The sequence below is a fragment of the Cryptomeria japonica genome, chromosome 9 (genome assembly GCF_030272615.1).
Source record: "Cryptomeria japonica chromosome 9, Sugi_1.0, whole genome shotgun sequence".
NCBI lineage: Eukaryota > Viridiplantae > Streptophyta > Pinopsida > Cupressales > Cupressaceae > Cryptomeria > Cryptomeria japonica.
In genome coordinates this window covers 118220103-118246931 of record NC_081413.1, presented here as the reverse complement: position 1 = coordinate 118246931, position 26829 = coordinate 118220103, and the positions used below count along the sequence as shown (strand labels likewise).

The window sequence follows — 26829 nt, the reverse complement described above, 5'->3', positions numbered from 1 at the left end:
CTTAATTGGTATGTATAACTTAGTTGACTTGACTGAAGTCTTGTTCATATGAGGGCATAGTCGATCTTTGCTCTTGTACATTGTTGTTGACAGTCACTGCTCCTTCAAGCCAATCGTTGATTCATACATCGATAACGACTTATTGACGGTCCCCATTGAACCATTCATTCTTGTTCATTATCGTTCCATACTTAATGATTCGATAGACTCGATTATAAATAAGGTGTTTCCATAGGTTGTGTTGGTGTTGGAAATAAGCCACACCCGGACCGACAATGGACTGGTCCAAGAGGGGCTAGTAGCTCAGTGGTAGAGCACTCCAGCAGCGTATGGAAGGTCCTAGGTTCGAGTCCTAGCTGGTCCATGTCTCAACATGGTATCAGAGCCAGGTCCAGGCTAGGAGCCCCAAGCACATGAGAGGTGTGGCTTAAGGGGGGGTGTTGGTGTTGGAAATAAGCCACACCCGGACCGACGATGGACTGGTCCAAGAGGGGCCAGTAGCTCAGTGGTAGAGCACTCCAGCAGCGTATGGAAGGTCCTAGGTTCGAGTCCTAGCTGGTCCATGTCTCAACAGGTTGGATATGTATCATTATTCATAATAAACATGCTCCATTTCCTCCATTGTATTTGGGAATACATAGCCTCCATGTGGAGTATCTTTGCCGAGGTGGCCTTCTCATTATCATCCATATAGAGTAAGACTTGAGTATTGGTCACTGTCAGTATGATTATTATATATAAGAGTATGGCCAGCTGTAGATAAGTTTAAATCTTTAATTAAAACTTATTCAATCATATATCGACTCTTATTGTCTTCAGGTCTTGAACCGGGACATTACATTTTATCACAAAACATATGCAATGATGATGAAAGAAAGGAAACAAATTTCAATATATGAAGAAACAGAATGCCTCAGCACATTCAAACCAAGATACCAAGGTATAAGTGTGTTTCATCCATTAATTGTATGAATAATAAGTATTTCAACAAATAACAAATGATTTCCACCAAAACAAAAAGGGATTACCAATTTGATATACAAAAAACTAGCAATAATAATTCAGAAACACATCTAAATCACACAAACCAAATGCATTCTTTATTATTTTTATGAGATTATACAATCTCAGAAACCCCTTCTGTACAAAGTGTAAATACAAAAGTCATCAAAAAGTCGCTTGAAAATTTCTCCACAATTTCCCCCCCGTGTAAAAAGTCTCTTTACAGTAGCAAAATCTTGTATCTATAGGCTTCCTTTTGATAGCCACATTGGTAAATACCTTGTAACTACCTTTTTGTGATACAATAATTTAGAAATAAGCTTTATTTAGATTAGAATTTACTCTTCCTTTATAGAAGCTTATTTTATAACCTCTAATTACAATAAGTGGCAAGTGACTTTAACAAAAAGGATAATTAGAAACTTGCAACTTTGGAATAAGACTAGTTTATTAGCTTTTATGAGCTCTCTTTCCATCTTTATCTGCTTCATCTCAGAAGCCTTTTAAAAATATTCCTAACACTGAACATTGTCTGTCTTTGTCTGCTTAATTTGCACCTGTAATCCTCTGACCATCTAAACAATTAAGAAGTCAAAACTAACATCTTTCTTTTTGAAACAAATAGATATTTCCTGAGGCTATCTATGAGGGTGAAAAAGCTCGAGCGTTGCAATGAACTCATAGATTGGTAAATCAATCATTAGCATAGAGACTATTGATTGAACAATAAACAGACATTAAAGCACAAGACTGGAAGAACTTTTTATTTTACCAAAGAATTTTCTTGTTTTTGCATTATCAAACTATAAAAAAAAAATCACAAGAACACTTTACTTGATGATAAAAGCAAAGATCATCAATATCACATCTTCAAAAGCTCAATTCAGACATAACACAATAAAAGATAAGTAAATATTTATGAAACATGCAAAGCTGTTTAAGAAGATTGAAGGCAGATGTTACACAAAGTTAACACAAAACTTATATACTACTTATTCTTTAATTGGGATAAGTACAATAACCTATGTTGCTGGGTTCTACCAAAAAAGCCCCCATACCATGGGCACAATCATGATAATGTCTTTGCAATGGAACACAAGGTGCATGATCAGACATATATATACTGACATTACCGCAAAGCTTCAACCAATAGATATACTTCTTACATACTGCTACATTTTTTGCCCCAAAAGTCCACCCACTCAATAGTAAAGTGTCTACTAGATCATCTTCTGCAATCATCTGATGGAAAGAAAATATATCCTAGATGCAGAAAGTTTGTCTACAAATGAAAGTCAACTAATGCATGATATGTGTCAGCGAAGGCAGTCACAATACTATGGGCCAATTCAAAGTCCCATGCCAATATGAATAAAGGAATGTACTAAATGTTGTGACTAAAGATCAATTTGGGTGAATCACTTCTGGTTGCATTCATTCTGCAATCTACTCTAAATTGCATGAATTACTGAGGATTGTGATGGATGTGGATGACTCTCTCTTTGCCTATATGTAGCACTTTCACTGTTGACAGACTCGAAGAATGGCATTGAGCTATTTGTAGTATGTTTGGAACCTGCAAACTGTGTTAGTGAAGGTCACAATATGATAGACCACCAAGTGTTCATGCCGAGTGAGGGCATGTTAGGTCCCCTTCTTGCACCTAGTCATTTTGAGGTTTACATTATCCTATTCCTGGGTTCCCATAGGCTAACTGGATATGGTTAGGGGACTTAGTGTCCTAAGGAGAGCTCTAGCAAATGCTTTAGCGTATTCTGGCAAAGTTTCTATTTTTAGCATATGGCTATTTTTAATAAGATTTCTATTTAGCAATTGGTCTTTACTTCTATTTCCTAGCAATTCAAAGCGCAATGCTTTCCAGTTTGGTGCCTTGGTGAGTTCTAAGGTTAATGGGATGATATTTGATTTATTTCATTTATTTCACTTAAGTAATCTTTTATAAAGTCACTTTTTAACTTAAGTGAAGGGTGATGTGTCCAAAAAGTGTTCCACTTATTCCTACACCTAGGGAAGTGGGCCACTTTAAATTGTTTTTAAAAAAGTTAGACTCCTAAAGTGATGCCTAGGCAAGGGTAAGGTTTTAATAGTTTGAAGGTTTATTTATCCCCTTAAAAAGGAGACACCAGGACTTGGAATGAATAAAGTGTTTTTATAAGCTAATATTTGTGAGCTCAAAGGGGGTCAAACTGAAGAGAACACAATTATATTGAGAGCGGAGGGTTGGGGGGGGGGGCAGAGCTGGATCAATATAACAACTATCTTTACCAATTTAAACTTTATCAAACACAATAGTATTATTTACTAAATTCCAACAATCATGCACATTAGAACGCAATAACACAGTGTTTTATGCGGAAACCCTAATGGGAGAAAACCACGGCAAATCGATTCTTTTATATAATTATTTTACAATGTTTGTAGGCACCAAACTACTAGAGGAACCAACCCCTAACTTAGTTTATGAGCACCAACTCCCACTTCTGAATTTGTAGGCACCAACCCCTTATGCTAAGTTTCCACCTTCATAGTATTTGCTTCTACAACGAATGATGGATGATTTTGATCTTCACCAAATATCCAATTAACTTGCTCTTGTATTGCCTTTGAATCTGGCCTTAACTTCTCTTCTCAAACAGATATAAAGATGTAATTAATTACCTTGAACTGCCCCAGATTTACTTCACAAACTGCTATCAATATGCTTTTATAATATCTTGAATCTGCTCCAAATTTACTTCACAAACTGCTATTAATATGCTGTTACAATATCTTGAGCCTGCTCCAAATTCGGTGTGTATCGCTTTATCTTCACTCAATATATCACACACACTTATCTTCCCTCTCAAATCTAATCATAGTTCATACAATAAACTTCTCTCACAACTATGATCATAAATTACAAGTTTGATCCAATTATAAATCTGATCACTTTCATGCACTCTTTCTTTTCACAAATCTGATCACTATCATGCACTTTGTTTCACAAATCCGATCACTATAATGTACTCTTCCTTTTTACAAATCTGTTCACTATGTATATTAATTTGTCTTCATACATCTACTCATATCTTTTTCATGCATTTACACACGGTTTCTTCTAGAATAAATCAGAATTACTCTTCATTTTTCTGCCTCTTCCTCTTCCTTATACTCAAAAATATTTCATTGAATACTTGCTTACTATTTCAAATCGACACCTTCACTATACATTTATATATATCTTTACATCAAAGAGTCATACCCTTTGAACATTGAGGAGACATAACTTCTTATTGCATCCCTTCAATTAACGTAAACTGCACCTTAAGAAGAAGCAATACTAGTTATAGTTAAATTGCAGCTTTTGATAAATACACTAAAATCATATCATTTGGTGATTATAATAAAATCGCTCCAAGTAAGAATACAAACAACCAGCACAATATGAATTGAAAATATCCTTTAATGAATTGGACTTAACACAGATCTCGTTGCTTTGAATATGGATGATTAAGTCTCTATTTATTTTCTTCTGAACTCGCTTCTATCATTATCAACATTTTATCTTAAATTTAAACTTTCCTTGAACCATTTGAACTCCATAAGCCCCTCAATAGTAATTTTCTTTCGAGGTTCAGACTCAATAAGCTTATGTAAGATAACCCGCACTTCTTCACTAAGCCAACCAGGACAGCTAAAATCAGTTGCCATGATTTGTCTCAAAGGCTGTAGTTTATTAGCATTATCAAATGGAAGAACTCCCGTCAAAATAGTGTACAAAAGAATACCACAAGCTCATATATCTGTCTTTGCACTATCATAACCTTCGTTATAAAACATCTCTGGAGCAACATAGAAAAGAGTTCCACACATCGTCTTCTGTATCAATTTTCTCTTCATTTCTTCCTTTGTCTGTAATGCACATAGACCAAAGTCAGACTTTTAGATCGCTGGATATAGTTTGTTTGTTTATATTGCTTTGACTTGGACAATAGATATAGTTTCTTATTAGATGAACTGCTACAGACTTGTCAATGAAGTGCTGCAGATTAATCACTATATGTGGATTAATCATTATCATTTTCTTTGAGCGATTTAGACTTTCTTTTATGTATCATTGTCTTGGCACCAAACATAGGAGTCAACTAGCATTCAAGATAGTTTTATTCACTGACTTGCTTTGTATGAGGATCTGCAATCTCTATGTTTTCAATTGTACTCGATCACGATGAGGAACCTTTGCATTGTCAATGAGGTATCTTCGACCCTATAACAAATCATTAGTTTGCTGTCTTTCATTGATCACTATCTTCTTAATTCTTTTGTTGTCTTTAACACTATGAATCGTTGTTCCTCATATAGCATAATCGTTACTCTTAACGATGTAATCATGATCTCCCATGAAGTATATTTGCTGCTCTTTCATAGAATGTCATCACTGCTCTTATTAGATGTGTGTGTTTGCTCTTTACTACTTTTCATTGTTTCAACAATGGAATTTATTCTCAAGGAGGTTGGCCAAGTACATCTTTCTCATTATGTTTATATCTTTAATTTTAACATATAAATATAAAATATCTCTAAGTCGCTCCTAATTTCACCATTTCTCTTCAACGGGAAAGCATAACGAACTATTCTTATTTTGTTTTGACATCGATGTCAACACAATATGAATTCCTTCTTGTTAACTTGCAATAATCTTTTCCATGCACCTTGTCTATCAATGATGATCTTGTATATAACTTTGTCTTCTTACCTTTTACATCAATGGAAACATCATCTTCACTCCTCTGACATCAATGACAATATTTCCAACACAAACTTGAAAGGATAATTTCATGTTATTTCAAAAGGTGAAATGAAAGGGAAATAGATTCAAATTCAAATGTGAGTTGCCCTAATTTTTCTCTCTTCTTATAAATATGAGTTTGAGCTCTCATTTTGCATATACTGGATTTGACAACTTAAGGAGATGTTGTTGGAATGAGCTCTGAGAGTTCTTCTTTAGCTGGTTGAGGACGAAAAACCTCTTCTTGGTTGCTGGTTTCCGTTGAAACATCCACTCTATCTGGTTGGTGTGTTTGGTTTGAGATTGACAGTGATTTTGGCTTGCTTTGGTGATTTGGGTTTGAAGATGATGAAGGTTTATGCAGTTTTCTATTATGGGTATTTAGTTTTGGTATGCTGTGAGCTTCCTTGGAGTGCTGTTTTGTGATGTCCCCATCTAAAACATTCAAAACATGATAATGCTGCTCTAAAATAGAATTTAATAATAAATAATAATACAATTAAAATATAAAATATAAATATATAACCAAATAAATGAAAAGAATAAACTAAATAAAATCTTAATAATAATAAACAAGATTTAATATATAATTTATATTTATTAAATATTAATATTAATTTCATATTTATCAAATAATAATATAAAATCTTACAATATTATATTATTGACAAAACACAAATAAAAAGTTCCCAACTCACCGGTTCCTTGAGATTGATTGCTGCTCCTAGCATATCAAATGATAAACTTTCGGGTAAACTTTGGGCAGACCAGATCTGACGAATGTCAGAATGGTCTCCCTTTGCAACAATATATCTTTATATTAGCTACTTTAAAGGAATGCTAACGATTACACATGAAACTATATGCCAGCGATGACTAAAGAAGCAATACTAAATTAATTCTCACTTGGCTCAAAGCAACGATTGTATTGAAACCTTTGCTTGTTACACAAGGTAAACAGCATCGAGTAAGATTATTAAATGCTAATATTTAATACAATATAGTGGCCAGGTACAAAGTATCATAAGTAAGACCTTAGCATCTAATAATAAAGATAATATTCAATGATATCTCCATTACCGATCAGAAAATGACACAAGAATAATCACTATAGATTAGCGATATAATGGAAAGGAATTGATTAACTATTATCAAGCATCGATGGGTTAAGTAATAACAAAGAAGATGATAGATACGCATCATTAATCAATTAAGAGAATGATTAATACAAATTGTTTATTAAGAATCATATCAAAGGCTGCAATGTCACTTGAAATAATAGTAATCCATTTACAAAGATCAACAATTACCATATATATAGAAGGTGCATTAAATAATGCCAAGGAATAATTGTTATGCGATGGAGTCATTAAGATAATCGTTAAGGATAAGGAGGAGACGTATCTAGGACCATATGACTCTTCACTTCATAAAATACATATAATAAGTCATTCAGGCTAACGTTGGGGGGGGAATTACTATTCATCGTTATGGATCCGAGTAAATGGATAGTAATTGACGTATGAACAGAAACTGTCGTTTATATATATATATATATATATGGGGACCATCGAAATACGTAAAGATATTGGGCATATATGCAAAAAGATAACTGTAATTATTGGAAGTAATTAATCACAGAAACACCCATCGTGGAAATTCCCAGACCTCCGCAGAAGTGGTAAGTTGCATTTAGGCCATAAGGAAGGGTCACGGGTATGAGCCATGACACTGATATTCACAGCATTAACATTAAGATAATAAAGTAATAAAATTCACAGTATTAAGATAATAATTTTAATTAAATTCACAGTATTACTGTATGATTGTATGTTTACAGCATTATGATGATATCTTTAATCACATTTACAGTATCACTGTATGTTCACAGTATTATAATAATAACTCTAGTCTGTAACAGAATTGAATATATGTATATATTGCTGTTTGCTTACAACTATGGAATAAATGGATAATACATTAGATGTATATTTCTGAGTACCATTAAGAAATGCGAGGATAGTGTTTCAACTCTATCTTGTGGAGAGCACTGGAGAAGGTAACCAGTGGCAACGAGGGGCTGTCATGTGGTCAGAGACCCATGAAGTCAAGGAGCCAGTTACAATCTCCCTGCCGGTCTTCCCAAAACAGAGAAGATATTTGAGTGTTTGAAAGTATTAAGGTTTAGAGGGGAAGCATAGGGAGACTACCCATCTAGCAAGGGGGTTAAAAGCAAACAGCCCTTGGATTTGGTAGACCAACAGTCCCTTGCTATCCCTTTTTGCCTATGATACTTTTTTCTCTATCTGCATGTTAGCACTGATAGTTTAGGCCAACCTATAATATGTAAATGCTTGTAAGTATTGTGTGTACATCCTTGTGATTGCAGGGTTATCCATAATCAAGCTATCGGTTGTAGGCTTAAGGTGTGATCTGACTCATGTTATGAGTCTTCCCTTTATTGTAAATCATGCATAATAATCAATTAATGCTAGTCAATGATCAATATGGAATTATATTCTCAGATTTAATCAGAAATGCCTCCTTAAAATAGAATTGATAGATACTATAAACATATTAAATAGAATTATTACTGTTAATCCCAGATTGGGGACATTACATGTTTGTATTTTCGTAGTGTTTTAGTGTTTTTGCAGTGTGCTGGTGTGCTTTTTGAGAGATTACTGGATATCATGTTTTGCTCATAACTCAGTGGGATTGAATGATATCATTCTGGGTATTGATTTATTGTCTTTCTCATAGCTGGGCACCACAAATTGATAGGTCATTTGAATATTTTGGAGAAGATTGATTTTCTAGCCTAGTTGCCCCTTCCAATAGGGCTGTACACTTGTCCTTGGCGTGTGGTTTTCTTTGGAGTAAATAAATCCTCCTGCACTTTGAAGGTCAGAAATTATTTATTGGAGGTGCCTATCATTGTTGATTTACTTTGCTGGAGCAGATTTGGAGGAGTTAGAAGGCTTTAAAAATTGCTCACTGAATCTCCCAAGTACCAATTTGGTGCCTAGTTTGGTGCTGTTCATTTCTGAGTGTTCTATTCAATGATTTGAAGATTATTTCAGGTCCGAAAATTGTAATGCAAGTCTGATCTCAGTTAATGTTTGAAGCTATCTGATTTTGTAATGGTGTTTAACATGATTTGATGCAAAGAAATGTGTATTCTCTTTCAATGCAATGTTTATTTCAATGTATGCAACATGGTGAATGGAACTTGAAACACAAAACTTCTGCACCACCATCTTATTCTATCAACAAACACAAAAAAAATCATGGGTGAACATTTCAGGGCAACATCAAGTGCCTTCTCCAAAGAAATATTGATGATACTCACGTAAAATACTTAAATTTGTGCAATTTCTTTGTTGCTGTTGTTGGTGGAGCCATGGTTGCATTTTTTTCTAATGCACAAGTAGCTTATATTCCTCAGAATAATCTTCTCTTCCAAAATCGTTGTCTCTTTGGCTTGTTTAGAAAAACATAGAGGTATCTTTGTGCTTACTTTTTACTTCATTTTAATACTCATGATTTAGAATAAAAGTGATCATTAAATAAGATTTCAATATAAGAACAAGTACGGACCCAAATTCAAAGGCCCAGTTTCACCAACCCTAATTACAAGTTATCGCAATTTTTGAGGTTTCCAAGTACATTAAAAAGATTAATAGTTTGATAAATATTATCTTACTGAAGCTACAACAGAAATACTTCACAACGAAAGCATGTAAATACCAGTTAGTATAGCTTGATCAACACGCAACTGACTCCCCAGCATCTCAATTACCCGCATGTCAGCTGGAACCTTGCACCCAACTAAATTGAAAAAGAGACAAAATACTAAACATTCAAAGGTCTGACTTTTAGATATTCATAAATGATGCAAAACAGAAGCATAGTAAATAAACTACTTAAGAACTTTCATGCATATTTTAGAGGATACCTCCAACTTCCACTATATCCCCGGGAACAAGATCAGATGCAGGTATAATTGACAAGAGGCCTGAAAAAAAAGATGAAACTACTGAATAAAAACTCACAAAAATCATTCTCTTTAATATAGCAAATAGAGCAGTTTCATTGCAGGTTCACTTATAAATTTATGTCTAGACACATAAAATTAAAAAAAAATGTTCACCAAATCATTACAAGAATGCTTGCAAATTCAAGGGTAGCGGGTATAAACTTCATGCACCTTAATTTTCAGAAAAGAAATAAAAATGATTGGATATGTCAAGCTAATGTGAAAGGAGGTACGTTAACATATGCAGAGTAGTTTAACTAGCACAGATACAAAAACCCCTGAGCAATATGAGCTGATAGGTTATGCTTCCATATTTGCACCCTATGGAGAGGGTTCTTTGTTGGATCTATCAAGTATTTTTTGTAACATATTGTATGCGTGATTGGTTGAGGTATTGCAAATATCCTTTTTTATTACATACTAATTTAGTAAATACGAATATTTGACACCCTCTCCCTCCCTGCCCTTTTCTTATGAATGTTGATGTGCCTGTAGGGACAAACAATGCTGAACCACAGACAAGGGCGAGAAAAAAAAAAAGCCAATCTTGTTTGTGCAATTACACCTATTTTCAATAAAGGCAAGACACTTTCAAATGAGAGGAACATTTACTTGATAGCTTGTGAAAGTTGAATCCAAGCATATTTTGGATGTGACAATTATTTTTAGGAATTGCTCATTTTGTATGGTGGCGTGCATTTCACCATTTATCAAGAAAGGATATTTATTGTAATCATAACTAGGTTGTTGACTTCTTCTTTTTTTACATTAGTCCTACAAATGATTTTAGATAATGTTAAAGGTAATTGCAAAATATGAGGAAGATTTCTTAACATGGTTAAGTAGACAGTGTTTGTAATAGTATCACACAATCCTATATCATACAAGACTTTTGATAATCAAAAATAGTTTGGGATGAGAAAATCAAAATATATTAACATGAAAAATATTGAGGACTTTGTAACATGATTAAGTACATGGTATCCATGGTAGTACCTATTGTGACGTTTTCACACATCGCCCCATCGCAAATGGGGACCCCCATTTTTTTCGCTTTCTAGGATAGCGGTTAGAGTCTTTTGCTATTAACCTTTGCATTGGAGAGGAATAGTTGGTCAAGAGGCCAATAGTCAGGAGGATAGCCCTTCATGTGAGGGGTGAATGAAGTGAGGTGAGATGAAAAGTCAAGTCAAGAGGGTCACATAGGGCAAAATTTGTCTAAGTATGGGAACATTTCCTTTGCTCTTCCATGGAATGGGATGTCAAGTCAAGTGTTGATTTGAGCATGACAAGCAAGGAGGTTTGATGGAGGCATACTGGGATTAAGTGTCATCAATTATGCAAAGTTTCCTTCGTCATCCTAGTGATATGATCATACTTCATTGAGAGGCAGGTTGAAAGGGCAAAATTTGACTAAGTACATGAAAATTTACTTTGCTCCCTCCTAGGAGCAAAATCCACTTCCATTGCTCCCTCCTACGAGCGAATTTCCTTCCCTTGCCATCTAGGAGGTCCAAGATACCCTTGATCATCATGAATTGCAATGTGAAGTCTTGGTCGAGCAACGAGTTTGATCTTTAGCCTGGTCTAATGCAAAATTTGACTAAGTATGAGAAAATTTCCTTTGCTCCCTCTCCACTTCCTTTGCTCCTTCTTAGGAGTGAATTTGACTTCCTTTGCTTGGGTTTTGAAGCAAATTTCTTCCTTTTCTATCAAAGTGGGCTGATTGCACTTTATCAAGTTGTACGAGCAAATTTGGCTAAGTGTACAAAAATTCCCATTCCTCCTTCCTAGGAGCGAATTTCAATTCCATTGCTCCATTCTTGGAGCAAATTTTGCTTCCTTTGCTCCTTCTCAGGAGCGAATTTCCTTTCCAAGCCTCCTATGACATCTAAAACCCCGTTTGATCACCATGTGATGTCTAAGTTTGAGCAGTGGATGCAATCTTTGATCAACAACCTTGAATCGAGCTATGTGTGGAGGTCACTTCCTTTGCTCCTCCTTAGGAGTGAAATCTACTTCCTTTGCTCCCCTCCAAGAGTGAAATCCTCTTCCATTGCCCTCATCTTGGAGCAAAATCACCTTCCTTTGCATATTTGAGGGTAAGAAACAAGTTTAAGCTCCTTTAATATCATTTTGATCAAGGGAAGAGATTAATACATCATAATTTGGACAAAGGGAAGGATTGAGATAGCAAGTTTAGAGTGACATCCATTGCTCCTCTCCGGGAGCGAAAAGAACTTCCTTCGCTCCTCTTTAGAAGCGAATTTCCATTCCATTGCCCTTGGTTACGAGCGAAATCATCTCCAAAGCATTCATTGAGGGCTTTTCATAACCTTTTTGTGCATGAAACCAAAACCCTAAGGTATGAGTTCATAAAAGGAGCGAACTTGGGGTCATTTCCATTGCCCAAGGTTCAAAGTGAAAAACATTTCCATTGTTCCTCATCTGGAGCGAAATACTCTTCCTTTGCTCTCCCATGAGAGCGACGTTGCTTCTAGAACCTCACATGAGCAAAATTCAATGCATTTAAGTTGATGGAATGAAGGTAAATGAGCCAAAAGAGTCAAGTGACAAATTGGAGGCTATTTCCATTGCTCCTCAATTGGAGCAATTTTTACTTCCATTGCTCCTCATTGGGAGCGAAAAGTACTTCCTTTGCTTGAGCTTGGGAGCAAAATTGATCTCGAAGCCTTCTCCAAGGTTGAATTGACTCCTTCACGAGCATAGATGGCAAATTACTCAAACATGAAGCGATGAAGAGCAAATTTGAAGTCATTTCCACTGCCTTCTCCTTGGAGCGAAATGTTCTTCCATTGCTCCCCTCGAGGAGTGAATTTCACTTCTATTGCCCCAATCTTAGAGCGAAATCATCCTTAAAGCATTTGATGAAGGTGATTTAATGATTTTGCACATGAGGATAAAAATCTTAAGGAAATAAATTCTTGGAATGAAGGAGAACGAAAATTTGATTAAATATCAAAGGTTTTCCTTTGCTCCTCTCTAGGAGCGAATTATGCTTCAATTGCTCCTCTTCTAGAGCGAATTTTACTTCCATTGCCCTAGTTTAGGAGCAAAATTCTTTCTAAGGCCTTCCTTGAGGTCAATTTGACACATTTTCACACATGGATGGCTAAAAACTTAAGGTATGAGTCAATGGAATGAAGGTAAGTCAATGAAATTGAGTTAAGTGTCCAAATTGCAATGACTTCCTTTGCTCCCTCTTCGGAGCGATTTTCACTTCCATTGCTCCTGCTTAGGAGTGAATTTCCCTTCCTTTGCTCTTACTTAGGAGCGAAATGGATTCTAGAGACTTCTTTAAGGTTGATTTGACACCTTCATATGCATAGATGGTAAAATACCCAAACTTAGGTTAATGAAGGGTGAATTTAAGTTCACTTCCATTGCTCCTCAATTGGAGCATATTTCCCCGATTTTGCTCCTTCATGAGAGCGAATTCACTTCTAAGGCATTCATTGAGGGCTATTTGATGACCTTTTGTGCATAGAGACTAAAACCTAAGGCATGAGTTGGTGAAACCATGCTAGATGGCGAAATTAAAGTGATTTAATGTGATTTCCTTTGCTCATGATCAGGAGCGAAAAACACTTCCTTTGCTCCTCTCTAGGAGCGAATTTCCCTTCCTTTTCTCTCTCATGAGAGCGAAGTTGATTTTAGAGCCTTCTGTGAAGTCATTTTGACACAATCACATGCATGTGAATTGATGGAGTGGAGAGAGAGGATGAAAATTTGGTTGTATGAAATAATTTCCATTGCTCCCTTCTAAGAGTGAATTTCACTTCCATTGCTCCTTTGCAAGAACGAACCTCCTCCAATTGCACTCAAAAGTCAGAAATTCTTCTTTTAAGTTTGATAAAGAGTGTATTGATTCAGTTATTTTTGTTATTTCATCTATATGATTCAAAATGTCTTCTTTCCAAGTCCGATTGGAGAATCAATGCGAGGAGTGAGGAAGCACATTCAAGATTACACCAAGATGGAACATAGCATAAGGCAAATGTGCCATTCAAGAGGAAAACTTCATCGGCAAATACAAGGGCATCAAGGAAGATGACTACACAAGAAGCATTCACTTATACAAGAACATGATCCACACATCCAAGGATGTGTATGAGAGAATCAACAGCATGAAGGGAATCACAAAGAAAGAGTTTCAAAAGAGTGAAGAAGTAGCTATGACATCAAGGATTCATTCCAAAAACTAAGCGGAAGTCAACATCTACACCTTGCACCTCCATGATTGAGACATTTAAGAAGATAGTTTCAGAAGAGTTAATCAAAGTTAGAAGATCATCATCATCATTGCTAAAGCTAGATAATGTTGAGTATCAAGAAATGTTATTCAATACTCATTCATGATGATGAATCCACTCCACAAAGTGCAAGTTGAGGTGTCATCCCAGTCACTACTCCACCAATCAGAGAAGTCCTACATCAGCATGTCTAGATGCAATGTACTTGACTCATCCATGATGGCACAAACTCCAATGCACTGTTGGTGTACGTTTTATCATCTACCAAACATTAGAATAAGATACCCAAAGGTATTCTATCCTCTCCTAAAAAACCATTGTTGATTCCAAGGTCTATATGTGCGAACAAGCGACTTTAGTGGGATAGCTACTTGGGTAGTGTATGCTAAAAATCTCAAGGGGGACTTACGTTTACGAATGTCTTTCAAGCTTCTGGACTTAGATGAATTTATCAATTTCCAGCTCTCTCTTTTTTTGGATATTCTGGGATTTAGACATTCAAAAAGGGGAAAAGGGGATAGGGTTTAGAAAGCTGATCTAAACCTACGAATTCTAGAGACGGTATTAACTGGGTGTTCTCGGGAAACTGCACTTTGCTTCGCCACACTAAGGACAACTACACAAAGTGGGTGCAATCTTCAATGGGTTGTGCTTATGATCAAAGTTTTGGCATACACAGGGGATAGGCTCAAACTAACTTTGCATAGTGAAATGGAAACCATCCATTCACCAAAAGTATGAGCTGAGATACACTGTTAATTAATACTTATTATATCCTTCATTCAACTCTAACAGCTTTGAAAGCAAATCTAAATTAACTTCTAATTAATGTGTTGAGGAAATTGAAACCATGCTAATCACTCAAATAATAGAGATTACAAAGCCTTAAGAGAAAGCGCACATGCAATGTATTATTTGAAAAATGACCTTCACGCAACAATATATCAAAAACCTCACACACTCCAAATGAGAGGAGGTAGCCTTATATAGTTTCCAAAAAACAATGAACGGTCGAGATCAAACAGTGATCAAGGGCCCAAATTGAAAGATAAAACCCTAATTAGGGTTTTCCAAAACTAACTACCCCTCCACCAATGAGAAAATTACATTTGGGGACACTTGTCCTTCTTGCTAAATATGAACTAACAATGAAAATAGAAGGTTGTTGCATTGTGAAGTGTGCCCTTCTAGAAGCTTCTAGATAAGTCAAGTTCATTGAACCTGGACATGCTCACTTGGAACAATCTGATTGGTTGGAAGATGACGAGGCGCCACCTCAACATGTTGGATGTCTTCTGAATTCTCCAATTTGTGTGAAGAAATTATCTTAGTATGGAAATTTGATTTCTTCTTGTCACCATTTGATTCTGATTGGGAGCTTGTCTTTTAATTCCTTCAGGAGATGAAATCCTTCAAGAAGTTGTATGGATGAAATTCCTCAAGAAGTCTGAAATCCTTCTCATCAAGTCTGAGGACTTTTCTTTCTTGATGCCTTGAGATTCTTTTAAGTGCCTTGAATTCGGAGAAGAATTCCTCTAGGCCTTCATCATAATAGCTCTTCCCATACTTAGCCAAATTTTGGCCATCTTTATGCTTGAACCTTGCTCGTGGATTTGTCTTCAATTCTGAATTTGGCTTGAAACTCCATTCGTGTTTTCTGTGATGATCCCACCTTCAGCTACCAATTTATGTTGCACGGGAGGAGGGTAAAAAGCTCTGGATAACTCCTCGTGAGTATTAAAGTTCAGCTTTTCAGACATTCATCGCGTTCAGCCATCATCCAAAACCTGCAAAACCAAAAGAAAATAAATTAGAATCCTCATTTTGAGCGTAAACTTTGAAGGTTTGATGGCAAAGTGCTCTGATTTTGGTCTCTTTTACTCCAATTTCCCAACATTTTTAGCCTTTAACAAGCTGCTAACACTTAGAAATTTTAGAAACCCTTGAAAACAAAATCTGATTTAAAGGTTCGGAAGTGAAATTTGTCTTTGATTACTCCTATCACTTTCAAATTTTCAGAAAATATGTGGATTTTCTCTTCAAAACAGTCAAGAATCTCCGTCAATCTGCGTGTGAACTTGTGAAAAATGTTGGAGATCTCAGACTTAAACTTAAAATCTCCTTCAAAATTACTTCAATCTGCAGAAAATTCTTCAAAATACTCTCAACCTGCACAAAACTTCTCTCAAAATGCCTCCCAACTTGTTCTTGAAATGAGAGAATGAAAGGCATTTGTATGAAGTTCAAATTTCATAATTAGAAACACAAAGGATTTGTTTCTAATTCACTCTTCTTTCATCGAACTTGGACATGTCTTGTTTCTTTGTTGAGTTCAGTCTCTTAAGAAGGTTTCTAATTTCATTCTCAGTTGAACTCAGTCACATGGGAAAGTTCTGATTTTGAATCAAGTAGTTTAGTTCCTTGAGAAAGTTTCGACTTTCAGTTTGAGTTCATGAATCGAACTCTCTTTCTTTCTCCTTCCAAATTCGAAACTTTCTAAAAACTTTCTTCTTTCCTTTAGCAGATTTTCTTGACAGCAAGGTGGATTTTGTCAATCTTTCCCATATAAGGGCAGACTTGGTTAGATTTGCTTCAACCTTTATCTTTGACTTGCTTCATCCTCCATCATAGATAGCACGGACTTTATTGATTCTCTTCCCAAGTAGAGGAAGGCAGACTTCATTGATCATTATGAGCTTTACTTGCAGCAGGGTAGACTTTGTCTGACTTGGGCACCATTCATGTTGATCAAGGGCGGACTTCAATTGACTTAGGCACCATCTTCATACCCTTGGGCGGACTTTGCTGAGTTCATGCCCCTTGACTTATCACCTTGGGCGGACTTTATCACTTCCTTGCACCTTCTTCATGAGAGGGGTTCACCAAACTTATGCATATCATACCCTCTCTTTCTAGGGGGGACTTTGCTCTTCATGTGACCAAGGTAAGGGCGGACTTTTTCATCTTTATGGCACCAACATCAAGGCGGACTTCACTTCATTCAAGGCAAGGTGGACTTCAACCCTTGCTTGCACTTCAACTTTCTTCCTAAGGCGGACTTTGTTTGACTTGTGCACTTTGCAACCATTCCCTAGGGCAGACTTGACAGATTTCATGAACCATTCAATGTGTTCTAGGCGGACTTGGTGAGGGATGTGTGCACCACACACTTCAAGGCAAACTTGAATTGCTTCTCTCCCTCTTCTCCTTGCACATGGCAGACTTTGTGAGTTTCTTTCTCCATCATGGAGCGGACTTCATTAATTTTAGGAATTGCAGGTTGCAAGGTAGGGCAGACTTCATCTTTGACAACCTTTCATTTGCAGCAGGGCGGACTTCATGAATCTTCTGCACCAAGGAAGGCGGACTTTGCTGAAGTTAGGCACCATCTTCCTGCAGGTAAGGTGGACTTTCTTGATGTCATGCACCTTGATTTGAAGGAGGGTGGACTTTGTTTGACTTGAGAATCCTTTGTTATTTCCCTCACTTCTTGGGCGGAGTTTGAGATACTTAAAACACCAAATGATATCCTTTTGAGAAGACTTTACTCGTTTCATGAACCCTTTACTCATCACCTTGGGCGGACTTTATCAAACATGTGTACTTTGGAGGGAAGACTTTATCACTCATGCTCCAATGCTATCAAAAGTAGGGCGGACTTTGTCACTCATGCTCCAATGCTATCAAGAGTAGGGCGGACTTTATCACTCATGCTCCAATGCTATCAAAAGTAGGGCAGACTTTGTGAAGCTTGAGGTACCATTGCACTTGCACCTTGGGCGGACTTTTTCCATCTCTCCTACATGGCAGACTTTGTGAATCTCCCTCTCCATCATGGGGCAGACTTTTGGGAATTCCTGACATAACATTCGACACTAAACATGATTAGCCAGACTTAGAGAAATACTTGGAAAACTTCAAATTTGATAACTTCTTCAATTTTAGCCAGATTAACATGATATTTGAAATCCATACTCAGGTAACCCATCTGAAGCGCCATGACCCCTAAAAGGTAGGAACTTAGCTTTTTGGGTCAAAACTTGAAAGTTTTCGATTGTGATCGATGCAAGCCAGTGGTACTAGTGCAAACCCTAGGTCCCCACTCCGAAAAAGCAAAAAGAAAACATCCCTAAAAAATAGGGAAAACTTTCTTAAAATAGCCATTCCAGGGATCGAGCTAAAAATGCCAAAAACGAAACTTCCTAAAATATAGGAAAAAGCAAAAAAAAAAAAAACTTTCCAAAAATAAAAAGTTGTCTGAATTCGTTCAAATCAATTGTGCTCTTCGTCCTTTGGCCTTTCTAGGCACTTTGACGGTCTCTAGACTCTGTTCTAACTATGGCTTGCACACACTGATTCATAATGTTCAAAACTCAGGTCGCTCAAAACTATAAAACTTGATGCAAGAGGTCACAAGGGACTAACAAAAACCCTAGAAAACAGAAAAAAGGGAGGGTCCCCATTTGCAATGGGGCGATGTGTGAAAAAGGTCACAACATGCACCTACACCCGTTTTCTATTGGTTCACATTCAGCATTGAACCTAAATGTAATTTGCTCATTGGCCAGAGGGAGTTGTTTTAACAAACCCTAATTAGGGTTTTCATCTTGTAATCTCGTCCATTGATTGTGAATCAATCCAGGGCACTCATTGTAATGAGCTCTCTATATAAAGCTCAAGCTCTTCATTCGTAAAGGTTAATAGAGAATAGAGAATAGTTAGTAGTTTGATAGCAAATAGCAATTAGAATAGACTAGGAGAAGAAGGAATTGTTGCTAAGGCTTGTAAATGAAAGTACTCTTATCATTGAAGATATGGTGAAATGTGTTATTTCAACAAGTCACATGGTTTCTACTTCTCATTTGCTTTCGTGTTGATTACATTGAATGGAGGAATTTGTTGAATACGTTTGTGTGAAATCCATTTAGTCCATACCACTAGCCTCTTGTTGATTGTAAGAGTGCCTTGCGTGGTCAACTGGAATTATATGAACTTAACTTCAATCATTATACATCCATTGTTTATGCATTAACTTGAATGGTAATCAATGTTTGATGGTAATGATTTGAACATCTTTGAATTGCACCTTAGAAGATTGCATTGAGCTTGTGTCAAATTGTTCAGTTTGATGATGAAACCTTGCCCAGTAGGATTCCATCGAATCATTCAATCTTCTATTACATTCTAAGTCTTAGGATAGAATTCCTTAACCCTTTCTCTTTTGCCCTTTTTTCAAACTCAAGCTAGTTTAGGATAAAAAGCATCACAAGATTGCAACATCAGATGTGATCAAGTTCCAGCAATTCAAGCATTCAATCAACGTAAGGCCGCTTGGAGGAACACCAATCACAACGACCAACTGTGCTTATCCACACGTCATGACCCGACATTGAGGAACCTTGGAGTTATCTCAAGTGATCCTTGTGCGAATCTTCAGCATTTGAGAGACTTTGTTCAAGAGAGGATAAGATACCTTGCTATTTTATTCTATGTTTGTATGTGCCTAAAAAACACATCAACAGTACCACACAATCCTATATCATATAAGACATTTGATATAAAAAATACTCTAGGAGCTAAAATTCAAAATATATTAACATAACTGAGTGTTTCCTACCTATTAATGAATATTCAACATTTGCAGAAATATGCACTTACAAAACATTAAAATGATGAAAAAATGAGGAAACATGGTTATTTTATAATGGGAGATGTTATCTTCGAAGACTTGTCAACAAGAAAAAATGATTACAAAAATAAAAAATTACAATGAATAGGCAAAGAAAAAGGCAAACAACTAAGAAGAATTCTTGAGATATCAAGAACATTTATTTTGGATGTGCCCATTGGGGTTAACAAATACAGTAGTGATGCAATTAATGAATGATGCAATTAAGTAAACATTAAACTCCACACTATAATTCTTATGTTTAAGTTTAACTTTCCAATTGGATATAAAATACTTCAGATGCTAACCTTTTTATACCAAAGAAAAGACAATAATTTGGTATCGAATGGAAAAATGCGTCTTCAAAAATGACTGACAATCATTAGCAACCAAAATGGAATTTTATTTTGTTAACATGATTGAGGCTTACCATTTCTCAAGACAGTTGCAACATCAGCTTGATAAGCCTTTAGTTCCTATAATCATAATCATTATATTAGTTGTAATTAAGACTAAACATAAAATTCTCAATATAAACAAAAATATGACCAAAGAAAAGGTTTAATCTTAACTAAAGTAATGCAAAATAATTGTAATATTATTGGAATTTGGATTGAACAGGAAGTTTGCAGTGAAGAATTCTAAAATAATCATTTTGCATTCAAGCAGATAGTTGCAATAATCTAAAAATCGTCGACCACATCCCTAGGCTTAACATGGTAAAACACATGAAGGATCCATAAAACTCAGCTAAATCAACATAAACTCGGCATATTACAAAAACACAATGTAAATTATTCAAAAAAATTCAGAAATTTTGAGTACATTGAGTTTGTTTATTGGCAAATAATTATTTCCAAGTTTAAGTAGTCTTGCATTGTTCAAATATTTGGCTATTTACAGTAAACATTATTACCATGTGAGCACACCAACCTGTTGCCATAAAGCAATTGAAATGAGGCGTCTTCAGGAAATGAATATTAGGTCAGTTTTCCCTTGGTCGCTTTCTAAGTAGTGGTCAAGGATTGCTAATAAAAATATGTATTTAGGAGGGCATCTATGTCCCAAATTATCCTAGTGTGAAATCTCTCAATCATGATTGAAGGAAGATCATTATCAAATAAAAGGTACATTGATACCTAGACTTTATTTATCCGGCTCTTACCTTTGAATCCTATAACAACATAATATCTATTTGATATTTCTATTAATACTAGACAAGTTATGTTACCAATTAATCCTTGTTGCCTTTTGAATGCAGGTGTGATCCACTCTAGGATCATAGCCTAGTCTGGTGTAAGCATTCTTTAATTAACCACTGTACTCTAATGAACATAAAACTAAGTAGTTTGAATTCTTCATTCATTTCTCAAAGGAGTATGAACTATGTATAGCACTCGTTTTCCCAATTCAAACATGATATGTAATTTCATCAAATTACATATAAAATATTTAGTTCCTTGTAACAATTTCTTATCATTTATAAAAGCCAGCATCTAAAATTAAGACATTACTTACACTTGAAAGTAAAACTAGAAACAAAAATATCCAATACTTGAAGTAACATTATAAGAAAAAAAAAAGATATTTGTGGTAAAGCCTACTTCCAAAGCTTTTTCAGCATTTGTTTCCGTTATGACTCCAACCGCTGCATTAGCTGCTAGAATCAATAGTATAACCTGAACATGCAATAGATAGATCAATTAGATGACATTTTGTGATGGTATAGACAGCTATATAAACAGATTCTGTAGAAAAATAGATGGCAACTAGAAAAGAAAGATGTTACAATGGATACACTTAAATTAATATCTTCTAAGAACTATTACGTTGCAAAGCACCAAAAATATTAAACTCTTCCACAGAAACAAATAATATTTAAGAAAATCTGTGCATGATAGATATAGGTAAACAGAACTTAAAAGTACACCCAACAATGATAACTTTAGCATAGAGACAAAGTGCACCTCGCAAAGTTATATGACACCTACAAGAAAACTAAGCTAAGATACTGGTTCAGGTACAGTCAAGTATGGGTTCGGAGTTTGCCAAGATGGCAATTTTATCCCTTCAGTTTGGTATGGCCAGGCATGGTCATATATATATATATATGGCAATTTTATCCCTTCAGTTTGGTATGGCCAGGCATGGTCATATATATATATATATATAGAATTAAAAACACAAGTGATAATGATAAAGATGATTTTAATCTATCATCCAAATAAAGTAGATACAATTAAACTTTATCCACTCGATTAGTTATAAATATTAAAAAAGTATAAAGTCTTACTTTAAGTTTAAACTAAATAAAATTCAGTATTCCACAGGGAAGCACTTCGCTAAAATCATTTGCTTTCGGGACAGGGACATCTCTAGCATATGAGGGCATCAGGTAGAGATCCCTCCACCACCCTCCAATGCTACCAACGAGGGGGTGATCTCCACAAGATTTACCCGTCAAAGAAAGAATGTTTTCAGGACATCCTCCTGAATGAGGACGTTGGATGTCATGCAAAGCTAAGAACAGATATTAAACATGATGGCATGTAAAAAATGGTTGATAATGGAAGAGAGAAGGAATACTTACATGGTATTGGATGCAAAATAGACTATTGAAATAGTTGTTATTGTCTTTGTTTACTAGGATGTATACTCTCTTATCTTAACTTTAGGAAGTTATTCGAGTATTTGTAAAGATTCAAGAATGACAATATTCTTGTATTCAACTACATATCCCTCACCATTCAGACCAGTCAAATTCTCTAACTTCACCATTAGTTCTTTGAAGATTGAAAATTGGGTTAGAAATATTGAGGCTTGGTGTGAGAGAAAAGGTAGAAAACATAGTTACATATGTGTGTGTATTATGTATACACATATATATACATGTGTTTGTGTATGTATATATATGTATACATACATACATATATGTGTCTGTATGTATACATATGTATATGTATATATACATAAATATAAATACGTATACATATATGTATGTACAAATGTGTGTGTGTGTATACATATATGTATGTACATATGTGTGTGTGTATATATATGCATGTATGTACATGTGTGTGTATAGGCATTCAATTTTATAAAATACCTAGAACTGAATTTTTTAGGACATAAAACCTAAGTTGCCGGTCCCAATTCGGGCTCAGGTTCAGGTTCGGGTTCAAGGTTCGAGTTTGGCCAAAAAAAAATTTGGGGTTTTGGGTTTGTTAGTACAAAGATTTATACATATATGCAGCAGTAGTTAAGTTCAAAATACTCCAATATGCTAATAGTCAAATAGCATAGAAAAATACACCATCATATATTAAAGTTTTAGTTCAAATAACATACCAAAATAGTAAATACACCACCATATTAATGTTTTAGTTCAAAAATAATAATGTCAAGCTACAACAATCAGCCATCATTGATCAAATATCATATGGGTCATCAAAAATATCATCATCCTCCTCCATAAACAACAATCAATCTTCAACTCTCCTTGAGCAATGGCAGACAAAAAACAACGTTCAGCAATGGAGCAAAGAAGATATATTTTTCATTGTATTGTACAAAAATAAAGTAGGTATTTCCTTTTTAGTGTTTTAAGAGGTCAAATTAAGGTTGGGGGGGGGTCAGATTTGCCTTCTTGGCATTAAAAAACAATTAAAAAAAGTCAACAAAATCAACTTTTCCACCAAATTCTTGTGGGTTCTGCAAAATACTCCAAAATTCCTCTCAGGTTCTTTTGGGTTTGGAAGGGACGAACCCACAGTGTTTGGGAAGGACCCTATCCGAACCCAAGGAAAACCGTACCTAAACCAGGACCCAAGGGGAACCAGGCCAGCACCCAAGGGTTCCTAAGGAAGAACCTGGTAACTTAGCATAAAACTTTAGGATTTTAAAAAGATTCTTTTTAAATTGTTTCCTACATCATGAAGCATTGGTGTCATCTACATACAATGAAAATTTGGAAAAATGGGTATACTCCCCCAACATTTGAAAATGGTGGCATCAAATGCCATCATTTAATATTTGATAAGAAACCACTTACTAGGAATCACCATTCAAACATTGCAGTCACACTCACAACCAAAGAAAAAATGGATGTTGTTGCTACAATTATTAAAATGCTACTACAACTACAATGCCTAGCTATAGCTCCCTATTTTACACTCCATAGGCTACTAATGCACAAAACATGGTTTTTTTAGGGTTCTGGAGATTTTTGGGCCTACAACCTGGAGGTTTTTTTTTGCAGACTGAAAATTTTCCTAGGGTTTCTGCAATTTTCGACTAGGGTTTTGACCCTTCAGTTCAAGTCGAAATTTTATTCTGGTTGCAGATTCTTGGTGGGTTTTTCGAGACCTCAATTGGGTCGTCGTCAGATTTTTCTGGGTGCATCGTTTTTCGTGCCTCGATTTTTTAGCAGTCAGATCTGCATTTTGATTTCAAATTCTTATCCTTGCTTTACGCAATGCTCGTGTAGGGTACTTTAATGGGAAGGTTGTCAATATGGCATCTGCGACAACACTACATATTAATCCTCCTTTCCCAGAGGCAAAACCCTCATGCTAAGAGGACCTCTTCCATTGCATCCTCATGATTTCTCTTCGGGCTTTACTCATATTGATGGAAGATACAGTAGGATGACTATTGCATCAATCCGCGAACGCATGAGTGCTAAACCAGAAACAATTCAAACCACTATAGTTGTTTTTTGAAAAATAAATTGAATGAATGATTCAATAATCGGATAATCTATTCAACAATCTACAAACGTATATAAAGAGATTACAAGGATGACGTTCTAAATTAAGAACAAGTCGTTTAAAGTGAACTTCAAAAAAGCAAAATCGTCAATTAAAAAAAATCTGGAAAATATTCCAAAAAGAAGGCCATGAATTTTTATTTTGGCGAAAAATCAGAAAACCCACGCAAGCTTTGCAAATGACAGATAATAATTTTGAAGGAAAAAATTCTAAACCCTGCGAACAATTTTTGAGGAAAAAAATGTGAAAACCCTAGGACCTATAGGACGAGGTCTAGCCTAAATCAATCTGATCAAGGCAACGATATTCAGATATCGTGAACATGCACTGTTTCCAGGTGTTGTGGCAATTGTTGATCTTTTGTCTGTGTTCCAACATGATGCTGGTCAAAGATGCCATCACGGAAACAGAATAGAAGCAGCTGCTGAAAAAACTGAAACCTTTGGAGGAGAATTCTGGCACAAATTCTGAGGTGCAAATTTCGAGGTTTGGAAGAAACCCATAAATTAAAATTTTTTGCAAACTTAAAACCTGAAATTTTTCCTAAATAATAATTTGCAAAAAATAAAAAAATACCTCTAATTCTTTTGTAAAAAAATTTGAAAAATATTGACGATTTTTTTTCAAAAAAAAAACGCAAAAAAATATGCGTAGAAACCCTAGGTCGGATGTACAACATAAATGGCGCCCAAAAGACACCAAAATTCCCGACATCCACAGAATTAGCAAAAATCGCTGACTGTTTTTAAATTCCAAGGCAAATTCGCTAGCACAAAATTCGAGGCATGGAAAACGGGGCACCCAAAAAATCTGAGACCAACCTAGAAAAGATCTCAAAAAACCCACCAAGAATTTGAAATCAAAATGTAGATCTGACTACTCAAAAATCGAGGCACGAAAAACGATGCACCCAGAAAAATCTGACGACGACCCAATTGAGGTCTCGAAAAACCCACCAAGAATCTGCAACCAGAATAAAATTTCGACTTGAACTGAAGGGTCAAAACCCTAGTCTAAAATTGCAGAAACCCTAGGAAAATTTTCAATCTGCAAAAAAAAACCTCCAGGTTGCAGGGCCAAAAATCTCCAGAACCCTAAAAAAAACATGAACTAGTGCCCAACACAAAGAAATTAACCCACGAACCAGAAACCCTCGAAACCCTCAAAAAGCATTCAAAAAAGCAAAATCATTTTTTTATAAAAAAAACAATTAAAAAAAATCTGGAAAATATTCCAGAAAGAAGGCCATAAATTTTTATTAAAAAATTCGCCAAACTTTAAAGAATCCCATCGACCCACTCTGATACCATGGAAACTAAATTGAATGAATGATTCAATAATCGGATAATCTATTCAACAATATACAAACGTATATAAAAAGATTACAAGGACGACATTCTAAATTAAGAACAAATTGTTTAAAGTCAACTACTAAAAAGCTAAACGCCAAATAAAGCTTAAAAGCTAATTAACTAAAAAGAAAAAGCTAAATGCTAAATAAAGCTTAAAAGCTAATTAACTAAAAAGCTAAATGACCATTAAACAAAGAACTAAATATAGGTGACTAAAATATAATTAAATATTCTAATTGTTCTTAGATTTGTGAACGTAATAGATAATGACTTCTATTACGCAGCTTGTCCATTGAAAGTTAATGGTAAACCTTGCAAAAAAAAATGCACTCAGCAAGTTGATGATTCATGGTTCTATCTTAGATTTCAAATGAGCATGGCATAATGCAATTACAGTTACCTTTTACCAATGAAACTGCAAGATGCAACAAGAATTGTTTGGGCAACTGCTTTTGATGAGGAAGGAACATATTTGATAAAAAAACTACAAAAGAGTTTTACATGCTCCAAAATGATGTCACCACAACACAAACACCTTGTGCTGTCATTAATATAGTTGTTTTGCATCGCTACACATTCACTCTGTTGGTTTCTACCGCCACATATAATTATGAGTCTAAGATGAAGGTTACAATTAACAAGGTCTGCGAGGTAGATTATAAAGCCGGGTGCACTACTTTACTTGCAAAGATTGCTCGCCTCTACGCACAACCTTAGTTCTATACTGCACCTCTTGACTATCTAGAATACTTTGCTTTCATATAAGACTTATTACATTTCCTCTTTTGCATTTTTACATGTTTTATATGCGTACAATCCTGCTATATTATAGACAATTTTATATATATTTGACTCTTCTTTATAACTGTTTGTGTGCTTTTATAAATTCCATATCTTGCTATAGGCTTGCCTTACTGCAACAAATGTCTCATATGT

At 35.4% G+C, this 26829-nt stretch overlaps 1 protein-coding gene across 2 annotated transcripts in view; it reads right to left on the bottom strand.

Moving 5' to 3' along the window:
- Nucleotides 1-26829, bottom strand: part of LOC131062775 (calcium-transporting ATPase 3, endoplasmic reticulum-type) — a 310592-nt gene that overhangs the window by 221316 nt on the left and 62447 nt on the right. For both annotated transcript variants that reach the window (XM_057996504.2, XM_057996505.2), the window contains 4 exons: nt 21377-21451; nt 20203-20248; nt 9750-9809; nt 9542-9622 (listed from right to left, as the gene is read on the bottom strand). In XM_057996504.2, the coding sequence (XP_057852487.1) occupies nt 9542-9622; nt 9750-9809; nt 20203-20248; nt 21377-21451 (262 nt within the window). The remainder of the gene's footprint in view (nt 1-9541; nt 9623-9749; nt 9810-20202; nt 20249-21376; nt 21452-26829) is intronic.